General features: G+C 42.0%; 1 protein-coding gene across 1 annotated transcript; it reads right to left on the bottom strand.

The window, feature by feature from the left end:
• Positions 1-9,782: 9,782 nt before the first annotated feature.
• Positions 9,783-11,289, bottom strand: LOC107039052. Its single transcript, XM_015258492.1, has 3 exons — positions 11,047-11,289; positions 10,484-10,957; positions 9,783-9,920 (listed from the first exon to the last, which is right to left on the bottom strand). Exons 1-3 carry the CDS (start codon positions 11,287-11,289, stop codon positions 9,783-9,785), a joined length of 855 nt encoding a protein of 284 aa, XP_015113978.1.
• Between the last annotated feature and the right edge of the window lie 387 nt (positions 11,290-11,676).

The raw sequence follows: 11,676 nt of genomic DNA, 5'->3' as shown, positions 1-11,676 counted from the left end.
GTTAAAAGACAAGTTACCGGCACTTGTTATAACTTCACTACTAATTCCTGCTCAACTCGTTTCTCTTATCAAAAACCCAAAGGCAACCTGGCAATTCGTTGGAGGCGATGCTTGCACTCGCTCCGAACGACCTTCCACCCAAAACAAAAACGTAACCAATTAACCCCTGAAAATCCAACGAAATTGGAGCGCCGGCATTTCAGCCGGACCTATTCGATTACCCGCAAGATTAACAATAGGGTGAACCCCATAATAAAAGAACCGGAATACTCTATAATGTTGGCCCTTCTTCACGATAATTTTTCTGGACCCTCAAAGACGCGTAATTACTAATCCTTACTAACCGAAAATAAGCCACTCGGAAGTGGATAAGGGGCTCTCACTCTCTCGCTCTTGGATTCTTACTCACGGATTTTAATTCAATGTTGTAGGAGTCTCGTTGTTTACAGATCGTTCTTAGTGTTCCTAACGAACATCCCCACATGTTCGTTACAGCGGATATGAAAGACTGCTTCATTTCCTCCAGAGAGCCAATAATGAGGACAACCAATTTTACTCTGAAGCCCGGGTTCAGTTGACGAAGCTCAAAAAGGAGTAGTTGATACTTGAGTCGTTTATCCTCTTCTTTAGCTGTTATATTGCTTTCAGCCGGAGCCGACAACTCAATGACATAGATGATTTTGTCATTTAAATCAAAGAGGACAATGTCAGGTTTAGTGGCAACGATAAGCCTGACAGCACACCTTTCATTCACGATGACGGACTCAATATCTCCTGGAGCATAAGACAGCATCAGCGTTGTGTCTATTCCATAGAGGTACCGCAAATGATAATACAGTAGTCTCAAAGTCGCATTATGACGATGAATATAACTCGTAATTGCATACGTCGGACAAGCCGATAAAAAATGCGTTAGAGTTTCCGGGGGCTGTTTACAAGCCCGACATCGAGTGTCTGCAACTTGCACCCCCATAACGTGACTCCGATAGACCAGAGTGTTTATATCGCCATTCTGACACGCGCATATGAAACCCTCACATTACTATTATTATTATTATTATTGTTTTTATTTTTTTATTTTTTTTTACTCGTAAATGAGATCGCTGAACGATCCTCGAGTGTTCCGACTTCACCTCGAAGACCGCCCAGCAAGCTAAGCGATGCGAACACTTCCTAATCGCTCTGCAATAGTGCTCCCTCTAACCAGAGGGTGAGCTCTATTGCAGTCCAGAATCATGCTGCCTAAGTAGTCGGAGGGACCCGAGGATGACTGCCTTCTGCATCTGGCCAGCCAAACTGAAGGCTTGACGCCTGCAGGCCGGGATGGTTTTGAGCGCAGATATGAATGACTCCTTCATTTCCCCAAGAGAGCCAATGATAAGAACAACCAACTTCACTTTAAATCCCTTGTTTATTTCACGTAGCTCAAACAGGAGTGATTGGTATTTGAGTTGTTTCTCCTCTTCTTTCACTGTGATGTTGCTCTCAGCCGGAGCTGAGAGCTCAATGACAGATGATTTTGTCATCAAAATCGAAGAGGACGATGTCAGGTTTCGTCGCAACGATTGACCTGACAGTCGCGAACGAGAAGTATTTTTATTAATATTATTATCATTATTATTATTAATGATAATAATAATAATAATAATAATAATACGCCAGCGATCTCATAGAATGCGATCTCATTTACGAGTAAAAAAAAAATTTAAAAAAAAAAAATAATAATCATAATAATAACAGTAATTATTATCATTATTATTACTATTATTATCAATTTTTCTGCATATAGGAGAGAATAGCTCCATCGTAGGGGCGATAAAAGAGACAAAAGATGTACAATGTGTAGTGGTGTATAGAAAAAATTCAACATTTGGCAGAGCAAAGTATGATAAACTAAACTGTAAATATGACGTAAAAGCTGTTAAAGGAATGCACAGCGAGAATCTACTGGCCTGATTGATTAAGAAATTGGAAAAATCTTGAACCAATTTTTCCTATTACGCACAAAAACTAAAAGATCTTTGAATAGAGCGACTTATGGTGTTAAGTGCGTCAATATTTCGCTAGGCAGATAAACAGTTCGAAGTAAATTTATAAATTGCTTTCATCTCAGTAGAACGGACACTGAAAATTATATTATCCAAGGATCGATGAGGAAAATGAGAAAAACTAGGACTGCAGAGCTTTATACCTCTCTGTGTTCATTTGCAATCAAATTGCTGGTGAGTACTCGATCAAGTTCAATATTGAAACGAAGAAGTCACCCATTTAAGTCGAAAACTTCTGCTTGTTTTCCTCTTCGCTTAGACTAGAGGAGAAATTTACTCATCTGTTTCTCATCAATTGTGGAACGTATATCTGACGTACATAAAAAACTGCGTTACACTCACCACGGTACGTTAATATATTTTCCAGTTTTCACGCCATATCACTCAGATAGATCGAAAGTTGCTTGTTCTACGTTATCATTGGAAGTCAGCCGAGTGGTTCATCTCGGTGTAAATCAGAGAGCTTTTGCAGTAGTGAATTCTCCTGCGAAGGGCGTTCGCGGGACCGTAGATAATTCAGAAGAGTATACATAACACGGTGAGCAGAGGACTGCGAAGGAAAGGGGGGTGGGGTGGGGAAGGGAGGAGTGAGAAATGCGCTCTTCACCACAGGGGTTATAACGAGGGTGATACTCTACATTGCCTCGCTTTGGATCATTCCATTTTACTCTTGGGATATACTCTCGTCGAGCATATTGAAGGAAAGCATCCGACCAAGCTAGATTAATTCTGGCAGATTAACGCCTTTACCTCGATGTAGCCGTCCGCTAATGCGGGCTAATGAAAGTTGCCAAGATTTCCAACAAACACATTCTATACATTTTGTTGAATATCTCCCTCTCAACTTTCCTTCATTCCTTTATGCAGTGCACGATTTACTCAATGATTGTGTTTTCATCTGAGTTTAATCGAGGATCTGAGTTTCCACAGTGGAAAGACTTTACTCGACCAAATTTCGAGTGTTTCGAAATTCACTGGAGATACTGTTCAATAGAACTGTAGAAGATGGAATAAAATTTTGAATTTTTACATTTTTGATGATCTCAACTTGTGAGACATTGAAATTAACCTCTCACACATGGTGTTAAGAGAAGACCGCAATGAAATTTCGAAATCGCAGGTGCCTTTATCCATTGAGCTGAAAACTAGTTTTTAATATTTTTCATTGATGAGAAAGAGGCTTTAGAAGAATGAAGTTCTCAAAAGTGTCCGCATGATATAATTCTTAACCGATTCACTCAAATTTTAGTTCACACATACTGTGGTGGCGTTAGTTCACGCATACCAGTTTTCGAATGGGACCGAAATACTCGAATTTGGAGCACCCGTGCGGCATGATTTTGAATGAATGAATATTCAAAGGCATCGAAGGCCATTGTCATTTTTCTTCCTCTCAAAGTGCACTTATTTCTGCACCAATTATAATATTTATATGCATTACACAGAGTGCAATAAATTCCTAAAATTACATTTATTCGGGTTGCTTGAATGACTAATCTGTTTATGTGAGCTTTATGTAGTGCACAGACGGTAGAGGTCAGTCACACTTCATAAGGATCTGGAGATAAAATGTAAGCATACAATTGAGTTCATCGATCAGTTCAGTTTCTATGAGTTGAGGGATAATTTTTGAATCGATACGGATTGAAACAAAAGGAAAAAAACAATAAACATCTGTAAGAAATACGGCATTTGAGATTTGGGTTCACAGAATACCTATCTAGAATAAAGGTAAATTGAAAATTCAACAAGGGTCTACCAAATGAGCTCATGCAATAAAAAAAGAGAAGGATTTGAAAGAGAAGAAGCTAAGAAGAAGAGTCCCAACATTGTGACGAAGAAGCTTCTTCGCTGCTGCGTTGCTCCAACTGTTTCCCCTTCACCCCTTTGCCCTTGCTGAAAGGTATGAGAGGGAAACCGATGAAGAGAGCTCATTCGCTAGTCTTAATCAGGTTGTTGCTATTGAAATGACAATAAAATTGCTGTGGATATATTTTTCATAACCCATTTCTTAAATTTTCCTCGCCAAACCTCTTTAATTCGCCTTATTGGAAAACTGCGCCCACGTCATTCGACAATTGCGGTGAGTCGGGTTTAGACATCCGAAATCTGGGTTCGGGACACTATTTTTTATTTTCGCGAATATTCATTCAATTCCCAACTTTTTCTATATGAAAAACATCCGAATTGACTTCTAAAAGTTGATATTTCACATTTGACGGGAAAAGACAGAGATAATCCGATATTAATAGGTGGGTACACGTTAACCATTTGAAAACTGGTGCCACAACGGTATCTAATGCATACTCTCTGCAACTAAATAAGCTTCTTTGAAAATTTCCATTTTTTCGAGTTTGATATATTTTCTGTCCAAAAATCGCCTTGGTTAAGAGTTTAGTAATATGCAACTATATCATATTGGGATCTTTGTCTTGTCAAATTACGTAAAGGAGAAATTAGACGATTGTGATGCTTTCATTTGCCAGTAAAAAATTTTTGACAAATTTGGGAACTTTCATCCTGATACCGAGAAACGGGCTGAGACGACTTTGCTCAGTATCCGATCGAAATCGAATGGCATTACTGCAAAAGCTCCGGCTTTACAAGCGATCTGCAACTAAAGTCTAAGCCTGTAAGGTTGGTAAATACTTAAAATCCGATCAATAGCCGATCTTAATATGAGATCTTACATAATTTAAGATCGTTCATGAATCTGGTCATAAGAAGAAGATCCCTTTCAGATCTTAAATTTCAAGTTCGCAACTTCAAGATCGGAAACGGTTCTGATTTGAAAATCTTTCAAGTGGTTTGAGTACCGTACAGCGATTAACATCGAGAATCTAGGACCATTTTAAAGTCTTACCAAAAAATTTATTAATCCTGATAAATTGTTTCATGAATTGATTTCATTGATTGATTGATGAATTGATTCCTTCATTCATTTAGCCATACTAAATTTACTCAATCATTAAATTAATGGTTTATTGAATTACGAATTCAATAAACCATTAGTTTAATCATGCATCTCATAAAACAAATTTCAATGGACGAATGTTAAAAGCCTTCAAACACTCATTTTTGAATCTAGTCTTCCAACTTATTCTGACCTTCAACCCTTATTTCTGAATAGTATTTTTGACCCTTGTCCCTGACCCTTATATTTAGATTCTTATATTCAGACTTTTAGATTCAGACCATAATGTTCTGACCCCTTAACTCTGGTTCTTACATTTTGACTCTTATATTCTGACCCTTAAACTTTGACACTCATATTTTTATCCCGTGGTGTGAGGCTTATTCCTAACCCTTATTACCAATTTTTTTTTTTGAAACACATTTCGACCTTCATTCCTGATCCCGGCACTGTTTTTTCCTACAATCGAAGATTTTTTCACTGATTTTTTCTAAAATAAAATTGCAGAGATAAATGTGAACACATCACCAATGTTCAAATAAACAAAAAAAAGGGAATCGGTCGGTAAGTTATTCGTAAGCCGCATGATGGACCACACCCAATTCCATCAAAGTATGTAAGGGTCAAAGTAGAAAAATTGAAATATAAAGGTCTGAAGACAGGCGTCATTTTATGAAGCTCAGAATATAAGAAGCAAAATATGAGTGACAAAATATAAAGATCAAACTACACGGGTCAAATTCAAGGGTCAAGATGCCAAAGGGTACCAAAATGAGGATCAGAAATACTTAAGGTTGGACCCTCCCTCTCCATCACCACCCTGACAATCAGTACCAAATCATTTAAAATAATAGCAATCAGTTCCATAAAAAATCGGACAATCCGGTCTTACGATTCGGACATATTTCTTAGATTAGAATAAGACCAGAGTTTTTTCAGTGATGTAGATGCATCGATCGTACGACAAAAAATCGTATCTCGTCATCATCCTCGGCAAAATTGTTGAATTTTCAAAAAAAAATCTCTTTCTTCATTTTTTCCTTCCGAATGGAAGCTTCGTAATCGTCCGTTTTTACGGTTTTCGAATTTGGCTTGAAAATGATGCAGAAAGTCATGCAACAAAATATGTCCCTATATTGCTTGCGGTTTTTTTTAAAATGAATCTTCACAAAACAAGCAGAGGTTCAAACCTATCCAACAGTATTGTTCTTTCTTTTATTTCTACCAATTCCATTGACAGTAAGCGTCTGATTGGATCCGGAGTAATGTCCTGTTTTTGTGACAGGCATGTAACCGTAATCACATGCAATAGAGTGTCTGCAGGAAGATATTTCTTTTAGTGACATAGATTTCTTTGATTGTTCCAAAATTCAACCCTCAAAAATTATATCCCTCTATGTAAGAATTGAGATTGTTGTGGGAAGATTCAATTCACTAACGAATGCGATTAGGTTAATTAATCACAGTATATTTACAAAAGTAACGAAAAGGTGTGATCCGGTAAGAGGTTCATAACCGACTGTTGTCTGAGTTTCCCGATTCGCAAGACACCCGAATTCCGTAAAGGGAAGAAATCAGATATATACGCGTGGCACGATGAGTGCGAGTGAGACGGCGCAAGAGGTTTCGTACTTCTGTCAATCACCTTCTCTTGGTATCGGTGGTCAGCGCGGGTGTGTATATGAATATGTATGTAGCGAGCCGCTACATGACTCCCCTGCTTGAGTCAAAATGAAGTTTTTAGAACTGTAACAGAAAAACTATTATTCTTAAAACAGATAAATTTTCAATTTGGCAAGCAGTTGAGAAAAAAGTTTGCGTGGAAAAATTAATCGTAGAACACGTGAATTGTTGGTCTGTCGACGAAAGTTACGCGTCTCTTCCGTCTTCCAGTGTCAGCTGCAGTGCTCGTGCTTGGCTGCGGCTTATTCTGTTATTGTTACTGTTGGGGCTCATCATTTTGGCGTGGGGGTTGCTCTGGAAGTTGATCCATGTCCTCCGGCAGTATGTATGCAGGTTTTAGCCTATCGATGAAGATTGGTGTTTCTATCCATGGAACGCTTCTGCCCACACCGCGTGTACGAACCACGTAGTGATTCGCATGTCGACTGATGACTTGGTATGGGCCGTCATACGGTGGAGAATGATTGTCAGCTTGCGTCTGGGTACGTATGAAGACGTGCGAGCTGTTGGCCAAATCTTTGCATGTGAAAATTGGTCGTGTTCCATGCCATGATACTGGCGCGGGTTAAACGCGGTCGAAGTGGCTTCGTCGGTCGCGTAGTAGCTCCGGTGCTCCTTTCCTGTCCGTTGGCGTGAAGAATTCTCCGGGGATTCTAATGTTCTCTCCATATATTAACTCTGCTGGGGTGCTCTGAATGTCATTTTTCCAGGATATTCGAAGTCCCAGCAGAACTAGAGGTAACGCGCCGTAGTACGACTCCACGGCAGCATAGGGTTGACTTCAGTTGCCTGTGGACTCTCTCGACGAGTCCATTAGCTTGTGGATGGAGCGGTGTTGTCAGCTCTCATTCGATTCCAAGGAGCTGAGTGAGTTGTCTGTGCACGTCCGCGATATATTGTCCGTCTATGTCCAATGTTCTCTGTTCTCTTTGGAACGCCGCATCTTGCGATCCAATAATAGAGGAGTGCATGAATCACGGTGCTCGTGTACTCGTTCTGGAGCAGAATTACCTCTAGATAACGCGTGAACCTGTCTACGATGATTAGACAGTACTTATATCCTTTCGAGTGTGGCAGAGGTACCAGGTCGATGTGGAGGTGTTCGAAGCGTTGCGAGAGTTATTCGAACTCGACGATCGGTATGGTTGCGTTTCGCATGACTTTCTAGCGTTGGCACGGCAGACAGTGTGTGCTCCATTTTACCTAGTCTTTGTTCATGGACAGCCAGACGTAGTATTTCGCGACGAATCTTTGCATTTCTCTTCGTCCAGGGTGTGCTAGCGAGTGAAGTGAGGATACTACTTGTTTTCTCAGCGGGGCTGGTACGTATGGACGGACTGTACCTGATGATACATCATAGTACAGTGGCTCGTCCATTCCTGGAAGTTGTAGGCGGTCCAAATGTAGGTTCACGTCCGGTCGCTGGAGTAGCTGCTGAAGTTCTTGGTCGTCGCGCAGGGCATCTATCAGCTGTTGAGTTGTGATAGCGGTTGTAACTGATTCAACTCATCACAAGGCGTCTGCCACGATGTTGTCTGGGCCCGCGACGTATCTTATGTCCGTGAAAAATCGGGCGATAAGGTCCAATTTTCGATATTGCCAGGGTGAAGCTCATTCTGATTTTTATTCCAAAACGGGGGTCATCGGTTTGTTATGGACCGGAGCGAATGGGTTCAATACAGGGATTAATCACACGCGAGTAGATAATAGAAATAATGTTCTTTATTGGGAATCGGTTTTGAGCGATTAATTTACCATTTATTGAATAAATAAGAACTCGGTTTGATACTGAAGGTATCAGGCGAGTATAAAATGTGAAGAAGATAATTAATGACTCGTCGAATAAGTCGCCTAGAGGCAATTAATTCACGGGTTTTTATTCCTTTGAGGATTCTATTCCATCAGGTCATTGTTCTTCGTCGCACCTCTGCGAGGCATCGGGTGACGTCTCCAGGTGCGCGTGAAGGTCAGTCATCGGAACGCAAAATGCTGACGCTGCACCCTAGTTAACTACATTCGTAGAATATACGTGGATTTAATGCACGAATATTCGACGTTATTTTATATTTATTCATTCTCTGTTTTGTTACGGATATTATGTGCCACTTTCGGGTCAACATATTATTGGGATCGACAGAGGGATTTCATAACGTTATTTAGGGCATAACAGGTTTGTGATCGGTAAATATAATCATGTGACGTCCTTCAAAAATGTATCTGAAGTGTAGTACCGCTTCGTAAATCGCCTGTAGCTCTGTGTCGTGAGCCGCATGTTTCTGCGAGGAAATCGTTAGTTTCATGTTGAAGGAAGCTAGCGGATGCCAGGAATTATAGCGTTTTTGTTGTAGAATGGCTCCGGTTGCGTGATCTGACGCGTGTGTGAAGATGGTCTACTCTGCGCCGATGTTTGGATGGGACAACAGAGTGGCTTCTGCTAGAGCGTTTTTGCTACGCGTGAAAGTGCCTTGAAGGGCTGGAGTCCATGCCAGTGGATGCTTCCCCTTGACGTTCGGTCTCTGAGTCGCGGCGTTCAGTGTGGCGAGGATTTCTGCCGCTCCGTTGATGCACTTTCCGTAGAAATTCAGAGTTCCAACGTATCTGCGGAGTGACTTGAACGTGGTAGGTATTGTAAACTCCAGCATCGCGTTAACTCGATCCCTTGGCGGTTTGAAGCCTTGAGCATTCATCACGTAGCCGAGGAAGAGTACTTCCGGCTGTCGCAGAACTGATTTGGCGACGTTGATTATCAGCCCGTAGCCCATGAGTGGTTGAAAGAGCATTCTCAAGTGCTCCCGATGTTGCTTTTCGTTTTCCGATGCTACCAAGATGTCTTCTATATACGGGAACAAAAATGGCAGATCGCGCGTGACTTCATCGATCAGACGTTGGAAAGTCTGAGCTACGTTCCTGAGGCCGGAAGTCATGTATGGGAATTCGAAAAATGCAAATGGCGTGATGATTACCGTTTTCTGGATGTCCTCAGGTACAATTGGAATTCGATTGAATGCCTTTACCAAAGCGACGGTGGAACAAAAGGTTTTGCCACAAAAATTGGCGACAAATTCCTCTAAATACTGAACAGGGTACTCATCTGGTATGGCCTTGTCGTTAAGTGTGCGCTAATCACCACATGGTCTCTATCCATTGTTGCTCTTCGAGGCTAGGTGGAGTGCAGATGACCAGGGGTTTTCAGATCTACTTGCAGTTCCTAGTTTCAGCGTACTGGAGAACTCAGCCTGTGCGATCTTGAGTTTTTCCGGCGCTAGGTCGACATGCTATGCAAGAGATTGGCGGTCCTAATGTAGTCCTAATATGGTGGACGATGGCATGATCCAGATTTCTGAGCCATCCCTCCGGTTTTGTTATTGCAGGGAATTCCTTGAGAATGTTCACGTACGGTGAATCTTCATTGATCTCGAGGAGCTTGACAGCGCGGGAAAACACGTGAACTGGCCAGTCGATTTGAAGCCTGTTGAGCGGTCAATGAGGCACTCATTCCTCAAATCAGGTAGTAGATTGAAATGGTGCAGAAAATCAGCGCCAAGGACTGGTCTGCTGACGTCAACTTCCACGAATCGTCATGTGAAGTCTCTGCGGAGGTCGAGTTCTGGCGAGATGGATGTGTACGCGTACGTATTGATGGGGGTGCCGTTGGCTGCGAAGAGTTAATTGCCACTGGTGTCCCTCTGATTTGCAGGCCGCCTGCACGATGTAACAGAGATATCTGAGCCTGTATCCATGAGGTATTGGGTCCCAGTCGTACTGTCAGTAATAAATAGGCGGCGGGATGTCGATTGAGAGAGGACTTCCGCCACTATTGTCTGTCCCTGGAGTTTACCTGAATCTTACATCCGGGCTGGCAGTCACGCGCGTTGTTACCGTATTCAATATGATACCACCAGGTGTCGGATTTCTTAGATAATTTCCTGGAGCTTGAGCGTCTACGTGAGTTGCTGCGCTGACCGCGTGAGTTCTCAGAGCGTTCACGTGGACGAGAATGTGAGCCATGCATTGGTATCGCGGGAACAGATGCCATCAGTTGGTCCAGTGGCTCGAAGAGTGCTTTGTTACTCGCGTTGTCTGTTGAAGTGGTGATGGCTGCGACGCTATTCAGGTGGAATACCTCGGGCATTCTGGCGGCCAACTTCGCCAGGTCTTCAACGGTAGTATTCTCCTGAGTGGTGAGTGTAGCACGCGTCTGCTCGGGAAGATGAGACAGCCACCCGTTTTGAGGATCCCATCGTCGATACTTGGAACGAGACTTTTCAAGTGTCTGAGATGTTTTGACGGAGTGCGGTCTCCAATGCTCTCTCTGTCGGGTAATTGGATGAGATTAGCAGTCCGAGATTTTGTAAAACATCTGATCAACTCGGTTTTTAGAGTTTGATATGGATTACTTACAGGTCTGCAGATGATTAAATCTTCAACTTCTGCCGCGTAAAATGTATCAATTAGTGGTACAGTTTTGTTGTACTTATCTATTTCGGTGATAACTCCGATATCCGCAAACTGCGTTTCCAACTGCGCGAACCAAAGCGCGGGTTTTTTGGAGTTGAACGGCCTGGCGATTAGCTTGGGTTTCACGGAAGCCACTACTGTTGTGAGTGTGTTGATAGTCTCAATGTCCGGGCTTGCTGACACCATTTTGAATTTGTGGTAAATTCAGGAGAAAATAAATTCGTGCAGCATAAATTGTGAGGAAATAAAGTCGTTATTATTCTTTATATGTCACCAGCACAGTACAACGTCTTTGGGTGCTCGGCAATATACCGGCGCAAGGTCACAATATTCACTCGAGTACGGCACTTTGTTTTGATTTCACAATGGTACTGAAAAATCAACGGTTGACGCTCGGACGCTTCGAATGTTCGAGAGGCTTCGAGACGCCGGTTGCAATGCCTAACCAGTTAGTTACCACGCGATGACAATTATTATTTCAGGGGTGCGACAACGATTCAATTACACTCGCGGTGCCCGCGATACGTGAAAGACTATATCAGCGCGACTGTGTTGACCAGAGAGATGGAATAA

Source organism: Diachasma alloeum, unplaced genomic scaffold, assembly GCF_001412515.2.
Source record: "Diachasma alloeum isolate Michigan unplaced genomic scaffold, Dall2.0 Dall_scaffold_00290, whole genome shotgun sequence".
NCBI lineage: Eukaryota > Metazoa > Arthropoda > Insecta > Hymenoptera > Braconidae > Diachasma > Diachasma alloeum.
Note: the sequence above shows the minus strand (reverse complement) of the source record. Positions and strands in the feature narration are given on the sequence as shown.